A 15667-nucleotide genomic window follows, 5' to 3' on the forward strand; every position below is an offset into this window, starting at 1 on the left:
AGAAGGAGCAAGATAGGCTTAAAAATAGTTTAGGTGGCCTCACGTGGAAGGGAACCTGTGGCCAGATGCTGATGAGCCCTGGCTTGCACTGAAAGAGTTTGGTTTCTCTAACCCAAGTCTTTCTCAGATGGAGGTTTATGAAAATAAGAAGCACATTAGAACCATATCTGTTGGAAAAATGCAAGTTGGATGGGACGTGTTCCCCCATGTGACTAGCAAGTAGGTGCTAAGTGCAATCCCCAATAGTAGTTCTAGAAAATAAAATCATTGGTAGCATCCTTGGAATCCAAGGATCAAGATATGTTGGAATCGATCTATCAAAGATGACTTTGATATATTTAATAACTTCCTTATTTCAAAAGTACTGTTAATAGAAAATACCCTATAACATCTCTCCTCCAGAGGAAGCTTGGAGTTTTGAAGCAGACACTTCAGTCTTCCCGCATCCATCGGGACACCCCTTTGATCTCTCCTCTTTGAGTCTCTCTCCTGCCCAGAATGGAGTACAGCCTCCTGATGGCTCACAGGCACCATCCTGTTTCTGCACAGCGCTGGCCTGGGTGTGTGCCGTGAGGGAGGAGAGATGCCTGGTTATTTTGAGGCCTTTTAAAATTAGGACTCCTTTCTCTTTCTCTCTTACTCACAGATTGGCTGGTGGCCATGGTGTCTGGCCGCTGTCCACGTGTCTGCTTGTAAACAGTTGCTAGTACATTTTTTACCCTTGATCAAGTGCTCGGGTGTCTAATGACCAGGCTAGTCGATATGTGTTTTTAAAAATAAGAGTTAACAGACTCCGAGGGAGAACAAAGGGGCTCTTTTGAATTAGGAACGGGAGCTATTTTCACCGTCAGAAAAAGCACTACTTCTCTGTGTAGAGATAATTGAATTTTGTATTATTAGTGACATTTACATAGTGGCATTACTATGAGGGATGCTTTGGCGGGAAGGAAGGAAGGAAAGAAGGAAAGGAGGGAGGGAGAGAAGGTGGGGAGAGAGGAAGAAAAGAAAAGCCAGGCCGGTGCTGGGTTTTGGTGGCTTGATTAATCTCATTTTGCATTTCTCTCTTTTCCCGTTTGCTGTTTGCAGTGGTTTGAACTTCATTGACTTGATGGTGCGACAAGGGAATATTGACAACCCTCCCAAGACTCCCCTGGTGCCCGGATTCGAGTGTTCTGGGATCGTTGAAGCTCTGGGAGACAGCGTGAAGGGATACGAGGTATTGTTTTGACGCTGCCTTAAAGAGTCATCTCCCTCTGGAATCCAGGGAGACAATACGGGATTAGGTGGAAACATGCTTGGAGTCATTAGGCCTGATGTTATTCTCGTCATCTTATTATTCAGTTTTATTAACAACGCTGGTAGCGATAGGACTTTCCAAAGACCTCATGCCTCTCTCGTGTACTGTTTTGGTTGCTTCTAGTAGTACTTTGGATAAGTGAGCAGCATGAATCTCCTCTTCCCCTTTTTTCATGTAATGCAGCTATTGAATCAGTGTCTGGACTTGGATTAGCTAAGGGGCATGGCTCCGTGCCCCACCTGCCATTTACCATTACCTTGGGCTCAAAATTACAAAGCCCAAACATTCCGGAGGGGGGTGGGGAATAACCTCTGTATTTTATAATTTGGTTCCTTTAAATATTTATTCAACATACACATTTATCATTTATAAATCCTTAACTACTATAGGAATAAGGGTATGAAGAGATCTTAAGTCAAAGAGTAGGGGTGCTTGACAATGAGACAGAGTTGGCCATGGACTTATGGCTTCTGAGGAGGACAGTGGGTAAAAAAGGTTTATTATTATGTTATTCTGACCACTTTTGTTTATGTTCAAAATTTTCCATAATAAAACTTTTTTTTTTTAAATTTGTGAAAAATGCATGACCCTCTCTACCATTATGCAAAGCAAATAGAATAAGATCTATACAAACTCAACACTATGGACACATCACTTGCCTAAAATTATAATATTTTGGAGTCAGAAAAATCAATGCAAATCACGAACAAGAGCACTCAGTCATAACTAAGTCTTCCCAGGGGAGATGGGAGGGATCTCATACCTGAGAAGCCACCAGAACCAGAACCATAGAGAAGTTATCTTGTAGAACCCTGCAAGGTAAAGGTCATGATTACCCCTGAGGGTCAGAAAGGCTCAGTAATTTCCTGTGAGGTCAGAAGGGTAGTGAGTGGCAGTAGGACCTGGATTTGTCACCAGAGCCTTTTTACATGCCTAGAATTTCAGCCTTGAACCCAACCCCCAAGTGCTGCAGCACTAAATACGAGAAAGAACTGAAGGTGCATCCTATAAAGTCCATTGCCAGAGTGCCCTTCAGGTGGATTGGAGTCTGCTTCTCAGTCTCAGAGGATCTGAGCCTCATTGTATTCTGAAAATATTAATATGCCTCAAATTCCTTATAATGAATGTCCAGAAATCTCATCCTGCTTATCACTTTCTGGTCAATGGCTTCCAGATAATACAGTAGAAAAATACTGAGAAAGAAGAAAATGAGTTTTTTCTTTCTTTCTTTCTCTCTTTCACATGACTTTTACATTTTCTGTCCCTAGGTAAGCAGTATAACCAGAGACACACTCTCTCTCTCCCTGAAAGAACTGCCTTAGGAGATTACCTGTTCTTAACTCCTACACATGACCTAGAAGGAAAGCCCTTCCTACTCACTCTATTAGTCCTTGAATAAATAACCGCGGAATAAATGACCGGTGATCTCAGAAGAAAACAGCGAACAGGGGCGTTATTAGACTCGGTGTAGAGGGCTAACTTACTACACTTGTTGATGTCTATTTTTCCTCTAAATATGATTTATCTTCTCATTAGCCCTGGATTCTTACTATCAAATGCACCCCCAAACTCTCTTTTCACCAATGCGTTTTTTTTGTTTTTTTTTTTTTGCCCAGAAATAAATAAAAGAAGCCGCCTCCACATTCCCAGTTAGAGGGTGATGTGGGAGAAAGCTGCACTAATACGCACTGTGTGATTTCAAGGTTTGCAGTCATGCTGGGGATGGAGTTCCAGGCAGAGCACAGCAGCCTGCCTGCTGGAGAGCTCTCTTGCTCTGATCAGTTGTAAAGGAGGATGGAAAAGTTGTCACCAGAGGCCCGGCAGTAAAGGAATAGCTTCAGCTCACTCACGCAAATCAAGAGTGATTTCCATTTCTTAGCAGAAATAAACAATACGGTGACTCGGTTAAATATTTACGTACATATTATATAATTAGACTCGGAGGTTGAGGCTGTGGCCTGGCCACGTTTGTGGTCCGGAGTATGGACAGGAATGAGCGTCAGTCTGGGAGTGGTCAGTCGGCCTGCATTGTCCCTTCATTTCACTCTCTTGCCATCGAGGCCATTGCTGCTCTGTGGCGCTGAGTGAAGAAGAGGAGGCCAGTGTGCGCCCTGGTTACCATCTGGTCCAGACCCCTGCAGAGAAGTTGATCACTGACCTTCGGGGATAGGGACACACCTTGGTGGGACAGCTTCTCCTTTCTCTCAGTTCCTTAGTTCTTCCACCTCATGACACAGAGTGAGTCTTTGTTTAACCTTTGATCGGTGATCTGTGAATTCCATGAGATGAGGAACCGGTCTGCTTTTAAGAGTTACCATGTTTTGCTCTTTCCTCATTTTTCTTAACTCTAGCTAAACATCTTCTTAAGACGCACCCCTTTTATTAACATACCCATTTTAGGACTGAGAAAACCGAGACCTAAAGAGTTCAACTAATGTTCTCAGACTTCATAGCTTCCCCTGTTGTGCATCCGCCTATTACTTTATGGTTTTTTGTAGCATTGATCTCAGGTTTAATAAATTAATTATTTGTATCTGGAGTCAGGTGATCTGGATTCCAGGTCTGGCCCTGCTGCTCTCTGGCTCTGTGACCTTGAGCATGGAATTTAACCTCTCTTTGCCTCCATTTAAATGCCTGTATAATCTACGTCCACTCATCTGAATGATGGGGTCATTGCAGAACTATGTCAAAGGAGGCTTATGTTTTTGTTAGATGGTGGTAGAAGAGAAATACTAAGCTACAAGGAAAATAAAACTGTCTTTCACTATCTCAGGTGAAAAAGAATACATTTCTTTCACTGTCCCTAGAGGATTAAGGCAGGTTGAACTTCCACCTGGATCTTGGAGGAGATGACAGCAGGTGTGCTGATTCCTAGGGTTTTCTTGACTCTTCCTGAACAGAAATATTTGCAATGAGCAATCTCATGGCCTTTCCTGAGGCCTCTATAGCTGGACAGGCCAGAGCCACTGTAGACTCCCCTCGGATTCAGCAAGAACACGTGTCTAGCTGAAGATACCCCCTTGGGAGGAAAGGAGACCTTGCCCATGTTGTGCCTTCGAGCTTGAGCTCTGTGGAATGTTTCTGATAGTTTCTGGATCTTTTCCTGGGAAGTAAGAAAAGGCCTCACACTAGCATTGGTGGCCAGGGAAGGTGGACATCCCCCTTGGCAATGTGAAGAAGAAGGGGTCTGGTTGGACCAATTAAAAGCTCTGGAGTGGGACAGATCTGGACTGGAATTCTTCCAGTTTTGTTCTTTAGACTCAACTTCCCCATCATCATAATAGTTTATGACTATTCATGAAGTTCAAGAATTTCATGAGTTCTTTTGGGAATTATATGAAGTCATATAAAGAAAGGCACTTAGCCCAGATGCAGGAGTATGTTGGATTCTCTGTAAATGTCACTTATCATTTTTAATATCAGTAGCTCCTAGCAGCCCTGCCCCAGTAGTTCTAAGCAAGGCCAGACAGTGATTTTCCCTGTGGATTCAGAGACACTTCCTTTGAGACTTTTGGAAGAATAGAACTGCCCTTATTCTCCCACACCACCCCAACCCCCTAGAGAAGTTAGACCAGGGTCAATTGCTCACAATCGTCAATCCATTTCTCTCTACAAACCAAGCACTGCACCATGCCTTGAGAATCCTTGGGCCAAAAAGCCCCAGTCTCTGCCTTGTGAGAGCTCACTCTGTAGAGGAGAGAGCCAATCACGTAAAAGGATAGCTCCTGACAAGGATCAGCACAAGAACAAAGGGCTGCCTAAGGGGTGGGACGAACTTTAGTTGAAGTCCTGTGTTCACCACTTACAGCTGTGAGGTCTTGGGAAAGTTTCTCAGCTACTCTGAGCTTCGATTCCCAGTCTGTCCGAGGGAGCATGATAAAGGTATCACCACGTAGGATTGCTGGAGGATAAAACACAGTGACACGGCCCACATACTTATTCCAGCACAAAGGACACGCTTCATACATACAAACACTAGAAATGCTAAAAAGAGCGGCTGGTTCTGGCTTTGTGGGAAGGAGGGTCATCAGGGAAAAGGGGATATCTGAGCTGAGTGTTGAAGGAACGCAAAGATTTGCCTCAATGAAGGAAGATAGGGAAGGCCAGATGCAGGAGAAGCAGGCCCAGAGCCCCAGTGCTGCGAGAAACCTCTCTAGGCTTTTCCTGGGGGTGGTTTCCAAGATGGCCACAGGGCAGAGGCAGGTGTGGGTACTGGACAGGCACCGGGGCTGAGCCTCTTTAATAAATTTGCAGGAAAATCTCAAACTGCTATTCAAGTTTCACAAGTTATGCAACTTATTGGCAGCTCTGGATACCTGCCTCAGGTAAGAGCACCTCCCTTTCTCAGGTGGTCTTAACTCCCACCCACACCGCCACTTTGTCATTTTAGGCTGATGTTCTTAGCTGTCCCCTCTCTGGGACAGACTAATGCCACTGTCAAGGTGGAGGGCCACCCCCTTCCAGTATCTGAGTTTCCCGGTTATTTATGGGCTGGGGAGGGGGGAGAGAAGGCAGCAGCTGGGAACCAGGCCACAGAGAGCACACAGGTAAATCCACAAACTCTTCCCATCCACAGCCTCCGGGAGAGTTTGGGACAGGAGGAGACCAAACTTCCCAGGATGAGGAGGAGAGACTCCAGGAGGCAGTCAGAGACGCCTCCCTGCCCAGCTGTCAGATCACCATGCTGATTAATTTCTTGCCACTTTCAGAGCTAGCCGACCAGGCTTGGCCCTGATCCTGTTGCTAGCAAACACACTGGGGCAGAGTGATTTGCTACTGTGGTTCAGGTGTCTCTCCAGAACTCCAGCCGCCCGGCCCCTGATGGTCTGCCTTGGCACCTGGAGTGGAGATGCCCAGGCTCACACATAATGTTACTGCCGCTGTCCACACCTGTCTCATCAGCTTGAACTCTTCATGACCCAGGTGTGAGGGATGCCAGGATTGGTGAGCTGTCTTTCTGCTTCAGCATTCCCAGGCTGGATGGCAAGTGGGTCCTTGTAGGCACACCGAGGCTATGGCAACCCTACTCCAAAGTACACAGAACTGGCAGTCTGGCCAATCCCCAGAGAGCCAGGGAGCTTACCTCCAAGCGACTCTGCCATCCCCGGGCTCCCATCTACTCTCCCCCACTCACACACAGTATGACCTTATTATCTTTGGATCACTGTCTGAATATCACCACCACAGCTTCATTCTCTACTAACATATCCTTTCCAAAAGGATTCGCCTTCTAAGCCCTGTCACCCACATTGCTTGCCACATGAAATTTTCAGGGAATGTGAACAGTTTGAAAGCACGAATTGTACCTCATTTATAATTGTATCTCCAGTCCCTAGAACCCAAGAACAGAAGGGGCTTAATAAGTAATCCTGGCAGGGGATCATTGTGGTGTCATGAGAAGATATTTGGAATTCAACAGGACTTAGGCTGGTTGTTTGTAGCCCAGAGACTTAACCTGTCTCAGTCTCAGTTTCTTATGTGTTATTGGGGGCAGTATCCCATAAAGCTGTCATGTATACTGAGCAAGTGACATCAAATGAAGATCACAGAGTGTGGTGTGTTATTATCGTATAGTAAATGGTAGCTTTTCTGTTGTGATGAATTGTGCACATGGAAAAACCTCTGAGTAGAAATCCATTCTCCAGCGGGGCTGTCAGTCTCTCATCTTGGACTATGGGGACTGAAATTCTCTAGAAGTCTTAAAGGAAGGGCACAGGTTGGCCAGGGGCAAGGTGTGTTATCTTCTCCCTTCTCTGGATGTGCCAGGACTGTTCTGGCCTCTTGCTGCCCCCCTAAATGATGTTCAGAATTTCAAGGAGAGAACGGGTCCTCAACCTCCCAGCTTCCCTGGTTCTAGGGATGAGGCAGGTATCCAGAGCTGCCAATAAGTTGCATAACTTGTGAAACTTGAATAGTAGTTTGAGATTTTCCTGCAAATTTATTAAAGAGTTATCTGTTTCATCAAAGAGTAAAAGGCAACTGAACTCAGAAGAATTTGGATGGAAGTCCCAAATATATGAATTAGGAAGAAAGATAATGATATTATGTACCATGGACAGCTCCAAATGTTTTAGTCCTCCTAGGCCCTCTGTCATGAGCTAGCCTTCATTAACCCTGTATTTCCCTGTGCCCAGATCGGGGACCGTGTCATGGCCTTTGTCAATTACAACGCCTGGGCTGAAGTGGTCTGCACACCAGTGGAGTTTGTCTACAAGATCCCAGATGACATGAGCTTCTCTGAGGCCGCCGCGTTCCCCATGAACTTCGTCACAGCATACATGATGCTCTTCGAAGTGGCCAACCTGCGGGAGGGGATGTCTGTGCTTGTGCATTCGGCTGGTGGTGGAGTGGTAAGTTGGCTCAGTTTCCTCAAGGTCAAATAGGGAAGAGGACTGATACCCAACTGAAGATTGGGTTCTTGTGCGAGTTAGGCCTTAGTGGAAGTCATCTATAGCTCTGGGGGTCCCTCGGGGATGGCAGAGCCTCAATAAATGATTGCATTGGTAGACACCATCATAGATGGTTTCTCTGGAGGTGAGGAAGCTCTCCCAGGTGGCATGTGAGGATACAGTGGTCTCTGAGCTGGTTTCTGTGGAGAAGCACTCTCAGTCACAGAATCAGGATGAAATGTTGTGTCAGTCATCGTGAGATGACTCGTCAATAATGTAGGAAGCATTTCGAAGGCACTGCCAAAATTTTCAGTAAATTGCACTGGACTTGAGATGGTACCCACCTTACTGACATTTTCATTCATTTGTGTTCTGGTATATTTTCTTGAGTGGGAGAAGGGAAGACAGAGATTATACTGGCACCCTGGGAATTGCACATAAACCCAAGTACACCCATGAGAACAGTTGCACATAAGTGGACTTTGTGTATCATCTCTCTGATGTGTCTTTGCCAAAGGACCAAATAGTAGAAATAGAAATCGTTGTTCTGGAGTTGGGGGATGGCCGAAATTTCTCCACTGGTTTGACTGTCTCCGGGCCAGTCAGTGTATGTCATATGTCCCCATATGGCAAGGGCAGTATGTCCACCAGTCTGCAGGGGTTGGGATGGAATTCTAGGCTTTCTGAGAGTAGGAAGTGTTGCTCACTAACTTGACACTTCTTTATTAAACATTCGCCATGTTCTAGACACCGGATGTCGAGATCAAAAGAGAAGGTTCTGACATTCTTAGAGTTGGTGATTCTGTGGTTTGATGAACTCAGAGATGAACTCTTTCAACGGAGTCTATCTCAGAGATATTTTCACTGGAGATTTTGCTCACATTGATTTTTTTTAAAAAATCATGGCTTTTTACAGCTATCAAAACCTTATGTGTGTCAAGCACATTTCTGTTTTTCATTTCTAAGAAAACAAGCTCACGTTCAACACCGCGAAGGCAAAGCTATGAAAGCTTAGGACTGCCTTAAGAAGAATATCTTCAATCATTTAGCAAATTTGCTGATGTCTTTTGACCGTGAGTAAAGACATAATAAAAGCTAAATATCCCTTAGAAAAGAAATGGATTTCGGTTCCAGCAATCTACGAGCAGCACGCCAGCCATTTAGAACACTGGCATTTACAAGCTCAGCGTGCTCAGCATGCAGAGTGCAGAAGTGTTCTCATAGGCTCAGCATAAGCTCCCCACTCTGCCCCGATGCTGGACTCAGTCCTGCATGCTCAGTGTCTATACCTTGGCACTGATGACTTTCATTTTTAAATTTTTTTTATTTTTCCACTTGTGTGTATGTTTCTGGAACAAAGAGGAACAGGGGTATTGGTTTCACATAGAGAAAAAAAATCCTGGCAATAACAGAAGTTTTTACCATGCCTTCTTCTGGGCTTACAGACACTATCAACAATAAGAAGGGAGATATAAAACAGGCAAAGGAACTGGGGGAGAGGGGCAAGAGGGGAGGAAAGTAAACTAATCATATAATTCAGGTTATGGTGTCTAAAGGTATTTTCAAAGGGACAGTTTTGTGTCTAGTCTTCCTAATGGTGGCGAAAATAGGGAAAAATTGTCCTCCACATGAGTCTGTGTTCACATGATGCTAAGTACAGACCTTTAGAAGAGCCGAGAAAGCCATAACTCGTACTGTGTTTGTGACACTGGAATAATATTTCTGTGGGGTTTCCTATAAGAAATATGTGCTGAAAGGCAGTGGATAGCCTCATTGAAATTGTTATAGTAATAAATGCAACTGTTTCCATGAATCTTTTCCTTATGCTCTATTCCCACCATAGTCCAATAGCATCAAAATAAAGAAAAATGTAATGAGAGCAAATACTCTAAGGCCCAAAGGATATGGTCTGGCTTAATCTATGCACAGAGGTTAAAGGTATAGTTGGGCCACCTCTCTCTCAGGTAGGGGGTCTTCTTGAGCAGCAGTCTTCCCACCAAGATTTGGAGGAGGTGTGTAGCAGTGCAGGGTCACCATTAGCCATAACCATTGCAGATCCATGTATGTGAACACTGAACTGAGCTGGTATTGGGTGGACACTTTGTTACAAAAATGAGAGAGTCCTAAGTGGAGTCCCAGGGTGGAAAGAGCAGAGTCCCCTCGGTTTGAATCAAATTCCTCCCAAGAGGATGCCCGGCCACTGTTCTTATGGTGGCGGGAGCCTCTGTTGGGTACATTTCTATATATTATCTGTGACACCCTGGAGAGGAATGGTGCTTCCCTTTGCTGCTGTTAGATCTCTGAAGTGCAGCCACCAGCTACATGGCTGCTGCCGTAGGCAGGTAACGCCCCCTGCACACCTCCACATCTGGATGCCCAGCACCTGTCAGTACATGGCAAAAGGAAGTAAAGATGTAATGGAGGGCAAGACCTGGAGATGGACTGTGTTGAATTATGCAGTTGGGCCCAGCGTAACCAGAAGGGCCCTTAAAGGTGGAAATGGGGGTGGAGTAGGCAGAAAAGTCAGAGACTTGAAATGCTCCACTGCTGGCTTCCGTCATGGAGGATGGGGCAATGAGCCAAGGAATGCAGGTGGCCTCTAGATGATAGAAGAGACAGGAAATGGATTCCCTTCTGGAGCCTTCAGAAGGAGCACAACCCAGCTATCACCACGATTTTTGCCAAATGAAGCCCATTTTGAGTTTCAGACCTCCAGAATGGTAACATAATAAATCTTTCAGAGCCACTAAGCTTGTGGCAATTTGTTACAGTGGCAAGGAAACTAACACATCCACGGTGACATGGGACTCATGTCAGGAACTCATGCCACCCTCCATTGTCTCTGTGGAGAGACCACCGAGGCCTGCAAAAAATGCCAGGAGCAAATATCAGAGCTAGGATTTGTTCCCGGATGTGACAATTCCAAACCCATCATCCCTTCCACTCAGAAGCCCAGGGTGTTGGGAGAACATGGATCGTTCACTCCTTCACTTATCCTTTCATTTAGTAAGTATTTATCCAACCTCTACCTCGTGCTAAGTACGGACGTTTAGAAGAGCTGAGAGACGATGGCCCAGCTCTTCATTCTAACCCGATGTGGAGGAGATGACAAGAGATGAAGCCTAATTTAGATAAAGTGGCCTAAATCGGGTTTATACAGAGAGTGTGTGGTCCTAATGGCACCAAGACTCCTGGGATGGGGAATTTGCAGACAGCAAGTGAGTTATGCCAAGCTCCGCTGTGACTTTGGGGAGCTTTAATTTGGCATTGGCAAGAACTTCAGTGCAGAGCAGGATGCGCTGTCCCTGAATTGCCCAGATGCCTCCACTGTCCTGTCACAACTCTGAACCCATTGCTTTGCCCTGACTAGAGCAGGACCAGATGGGCTGGGATGGTAATGCCACTAATCGAATCTTCAGAAACTGCTGGAAAATTGGCTCAGAGTCCCCTCAAAGGGGAAGTAACCAAATAAGCAGTGGCATGGGACTCATGTCAGGAACGTCACTGGGTTTTGCTGCCAATTCCGTTTAACGAGACTTGCCAGCGAGGCAGCGGTGCCTGGGAGGCTGTGTACAGAGGCCTGCTCCATTTCTGGAGGGGGACGCTGTGGTGGCTCTGCGAGGCTGTTTGCAGCTACAGTCGACATGTGATGCTCTCTAGTTCCCAGGGTCCTTTCCTTTATCACTGTACCACCCAAGGCAGCCAGCGCTGTGGACAGTGAGCGTCGCTCCCATTTGACAGGAGAGAGAGCCGAAGGAGAGAGAAGCTGGAGCGGTGTGAAGGTCAGGCCAGAAGGGGCTGCTGAGCCTGTGTCTGATGCCCTTGCTGCTCTACCCAGCCCTGCAGCAGCTGGTGGGTGAGGAGATAAGATGTGCCTCCCTCCAACACCTCTTCAGGAAGTGGCTCTGGGAGGGTAACCCCAGACTGTCGTCTTCCCCTCCAGCCACACCCAGCCGCTCACTCTGCTCAGAACCCACCAAGCTCTTTGAACCTGTCTGCCTTTTCACATACTGCTGCTTCCTTCCAGAAAGGTCTTCTCTGCTAGGTCAAGTTCCACCCACTCTGAGAAGCCATACTGAACTTCTTGGTGTGGGTAACCTTAACCTTGCTTGAAAGCTGCGGGAGAATCCTTCTAGATTATCATGGAGTCATTTTCTGGGCAACATTTCTTGGCCAGAGCTGTATCTTCCAGAGGCATGGTTGGGTGTTAGGAGTAACCCAAATTCAACCCTCAGCCCTATCATTTATTAGCTGAGTGCATGTGTGGGCAACTTAATTTCTGTAAAATGGAAGTGACAACGTGTACATCATTATCAGCATAATACCTGACGTGTAGTCTATAAATGGCAAGGAGAGAATGGAGGGAGAGGGAGAGGGATAAAGTGGAAAAGAGGGAGAGAAAGAGAGAAAGAATTCTTTGTATATAACCTTGGACCCAAAGTAGGGACAGAGTAAATTGAATTATTTCTGGCCAATTATTTGAGGCTAAAAAAAGATACTGCTTCCCTGTGTATATTGCACTTCCTGAGATGACACAAAGAGAAGGCCCTTCGCTTCTGTAATCTTCTTTCTCCCAACCTATAACCACAGTTTAATCATGATAAAACACCATGCAGGCACAAATTGGAGAAATTCTATAAGAGATCTGACCCATATTCCTCAAAACTTTCAAGGTCATGGAAAACAAAGAAAGATTAAGGAACTGTCACAGACCAGAAGAGACAAAGGAGTCATGGAAACTAAAAGCAATATGGTAGCCTGAATTGGATCCCGAAACAGAAAATGGGCCTTAGTGGAAAAACTTATTCAATTCAGGTGAAGTCTGTGATTTAGCTCATATTATGGTGTTAATCCCCCAGTTTTGGAAAGCATACCAGAGCAGTGTAAGGCATTACCATCAGGGAAATCTGGGCAAAGTTTATATGGGAAATCTCCATACAAAAATATTTCAAGATAAAGAGTTGGAGGGAAAGACAGTCAGAAGATGCTCTTTTAGCCAGTGGATTCTTGGCTAAGGCACATTCCTTCTGGAATTGTCTCACCTCCACTTGGGCAGACGTCTCTACCCCGGGCCATAGCACTGTTTCCATGTTCCTCACCAAGAGAACCGTTGAGAGACACCCTAAAACATTTAGCTCCTCTCATCTGGCTCCAACTGCAAATCGCAGGAAGGATGGAGTGGAGAGTCTCTGAGGTCTTCTCCACAGGTACCCAGCTAGGAGGAAGAGCTGGAGGCTGAGGCCCGGCTCCGATTACAGCTCTGAGCTGGGAGAGGCAAGCACAGCCAACTCGAGAGTTAAGTGGCCAGTGATTAAATTCTATTCATTATGGACGAGGCCTTTCCCTGTGTCATTCAAACCCTGTAGAAGGAGCCACACAGAAGGAAGACAGGGGAGTGTACAAAGGGACCTTGGGGGCCTCCTCCACACCCTCTGGGGCCCAGGCGCTGGTGGTCGCCTGAATGAATGACTCTACATGTTCTAACATGAAACCCTGAGAACACGGAGTGAGCACCCATCCTCAGCGTGTTGAAGGGTTTAGGCACATAGAAGCGGTGCACAGTTTTGGCAGAAAAGACTCAGCCGCCTGCAGTTTTACTGTAGGAGTGTCCTTAGTTGAAAACAAAACCATGGGTGATCGTGAAAGGCACCAACACGTACCCAGCCAGCTCTTCTCCAACCTGCCACCGAGAGTTTCCAAGTCCTGTGATTCATGGGTTCCTACCCTCAGTCGGCACATGAGTAATGAGGGCCGACTGTGTTCAAGACGTAAGGCGCTGGGAATTCAACAGAGAACAGACGGGCTCTTTCCTTTCAACAAGTCCTATAACTCACAGATGACCACTTAAATCACATGGTCACATGGATGACTTTGTGATGTGCTAGGAAAGAGACGCAAGTCGATATGAGTGTTGACAACAAAACATGACCTGGCCTACAGTGGGGTGTGGAATCAGAGATCAGCTTTCCCTGCAAGTGGCATTTGTAGTGCAACCTAAGGATGATAAGCAGGTGGACTGGACAAGGGTACAGGTGGGTGGCATGCGTGAGAGGGTGGGGCTTCTTAGTGTGGAGGTGGGCTGAGCTTTCTAAACGAGTTTAAGGGGGGTGGAGTACACCTTCCTAGATGGAATTCCAGATAACATCTCTCCTGTCCTACCTCTCTGTCCTCTGCCCCTGCTGTTCATGTGGTCCCAATCTCTTTCACCTGGGTTACTGCAATAGCCACTTACTGGCTTCCTGACCATGACCCTCTCTTTTCTTATTCTTCCCACTCTTTGCTTGTAGCCAGGATGATTCTCCCAGCCCATCAGCTTGCTCTTTGTCACCCTTGGTTATAATCTTCAGTGGCTCCCACTGTTCTTGGATCAGTTCAGGCTCCTTGGGACACACGGCACACATCCTCTAGGTCTCCCCCTGCCCACCCACTCTCCCTACGTCTCCTGTTCCTCTTTCCACTGGTGGTGCAGAAGGGCTGGCAGCCTCTATAAGGACTGTGGCAAGGATAGAGGGCTGACCCCAAGCTCTGTGCTCTGCCCAGTTCTTCCCCTGCCTCTGTGCCTCACCCCAGCCCTTGCATCTGGCTGGGGCCATGCGGCCGAGTTGGCCAGTGGGGCATGGACAGAGGCCCTGCGGTGAGCAGCACTTCAGTCCTGCCATCCCCACGCCATCCTCCAGGATCGCTTTCCCCGGATCCCTGCAGGCGTTGAGCTCAACCAGGGCACAGCTGCCGTCAGCCTGGGACCCTGAATAGTTAGCTGCCCTTTCTCCCTGAACCCTATCTGGTCCCAGCCCCACTGCTGCGAGGACTTAGTATGAGCAAGGAGAAGAAAAGAAACTCCCATTATCCTCAGTGACTCGGAATCCCACCATCACCTGCTGCGGGGGCTCGCTTTGCCTTAACTCCACCTGGCTGCTGCCGACTCCTCCGCTCTCCTGAGGGCAGCAGCTGAACTTGGTCCCTAGAGCCAGCCCCTGTCCAGAGCCAGCCCCTGTCTAGAGCCCGCCACCATCCAGAGCCCGCCACCTTGGGCAGCTACTTAACTTCTCAGTTTCCTCATTCACATAATGGAAATCATTCCTCTGAGGCTTCTGTGCGCATTAGATGATCAGATGCTGAGGAGGCACTTAGCGTAGGCTGGGAGCGGGCATGAAGCGTTGGCTATTGTTATTAAGTGTTGGAGTGCTTATTTTACTCCATCCCCCAACCCAGAAGCACCCATCAGAGCTTCTGTCTGGACCTTGCTCTCTTTGGGCCTGGTCCCTGACACGTAAGAAGTACAGCAAATATTTATGAATCAAAAAGCTGTCATAGGCCCCCTCCCTTTTTTTTTTTTTAATGTTCTAGAAGAATGTTTTTGCTGAGCTCAGGAGGGCCCTGTGGTTGAATTAATCCCAGGGGAAAGTCATTCCCAGAGAGTTTGTATATTTCAATCTATTAAGTAGCCTTTGGGGGCTCTTGACCATGCTGGCCGACATTTTGGTATCCTTCTCGGATCTTTTGGTCTGCATGGGTGTGCCGGCTCTTTCATGGCCGCTGTGCCTGTCCCACCCATACCCTCCACTGTCCCATGGCCCAGCTATGTGGAGTCCACGTCCTTCAGGACTCCAATAGCCAGTGCTTGAGTGGGACCGCAGAGCCAGAAGGAAGCCACGGCACCACCGACTGGCCATGCTCCGGGCCATGAAATCCTTGTTCTTTTAACCCACGGGAAGTCCTCTCCGCTGGGAAGGGTGGAGAGTGAGGAGAGCAGGGCATGAGCCTCGAGTCAGCTTCCTGGCTCAATCCCAGCCCCATGTTCCCAACCAGTCTGACTCAGTGTCCCCATCTGGAAGTGGGGGGGGGGGACACAGGTGTCAGCCTTAGGTGTTACTTGTCAACCTGGAGCAGCACTTGGCTCGCCCTGAAATTGAGCATGGCAGGTCGAGGGCTCCTATGTAGTTTTCAAGGCCACAGTGTGCATTAGTTAGAGATCAAAGGT

General features: G+C 47.1%; 1 protein-coding gene across 1 annotated transcript in view; it reads left to right on the forward strand.

The window, feature by feature from the left end:
- Positions 1-15667, forward strand: part of Vat1l (vesicle amine transport 1 like) — a 140188-nt gene that overhangs the window by 22642 nt on the left and 101879 nt on the right. Inside the window, exons 2-3 of the mRNA XM_005318452.4 lie at positions 1087-1216; positions 7432-7647. Coding sequence (XP_005318509.2) covers positions 1087-1216; positions 7432-7647 — 346 coding nt within the window. The remainder of the gene's footprint in view (positions 1-1086; positions 1217-7431; positions 7648-15667) is intronic.

This window comes from Ictidomys tridecemlineatus, chromosome 15, assembly GCF_052094955.1.
Source record: "Ictidomys tridecemlineatus isolate mIctTri1 chromosome 15, mIctTri1.hap1, whole genome shotgun sequence".
NCBI lineage: Eukaryota > Metazoa > Chordata > Mammalia > Rodentia > Sciuridae > Ictidomys > Ictidomys tridecemlineatus.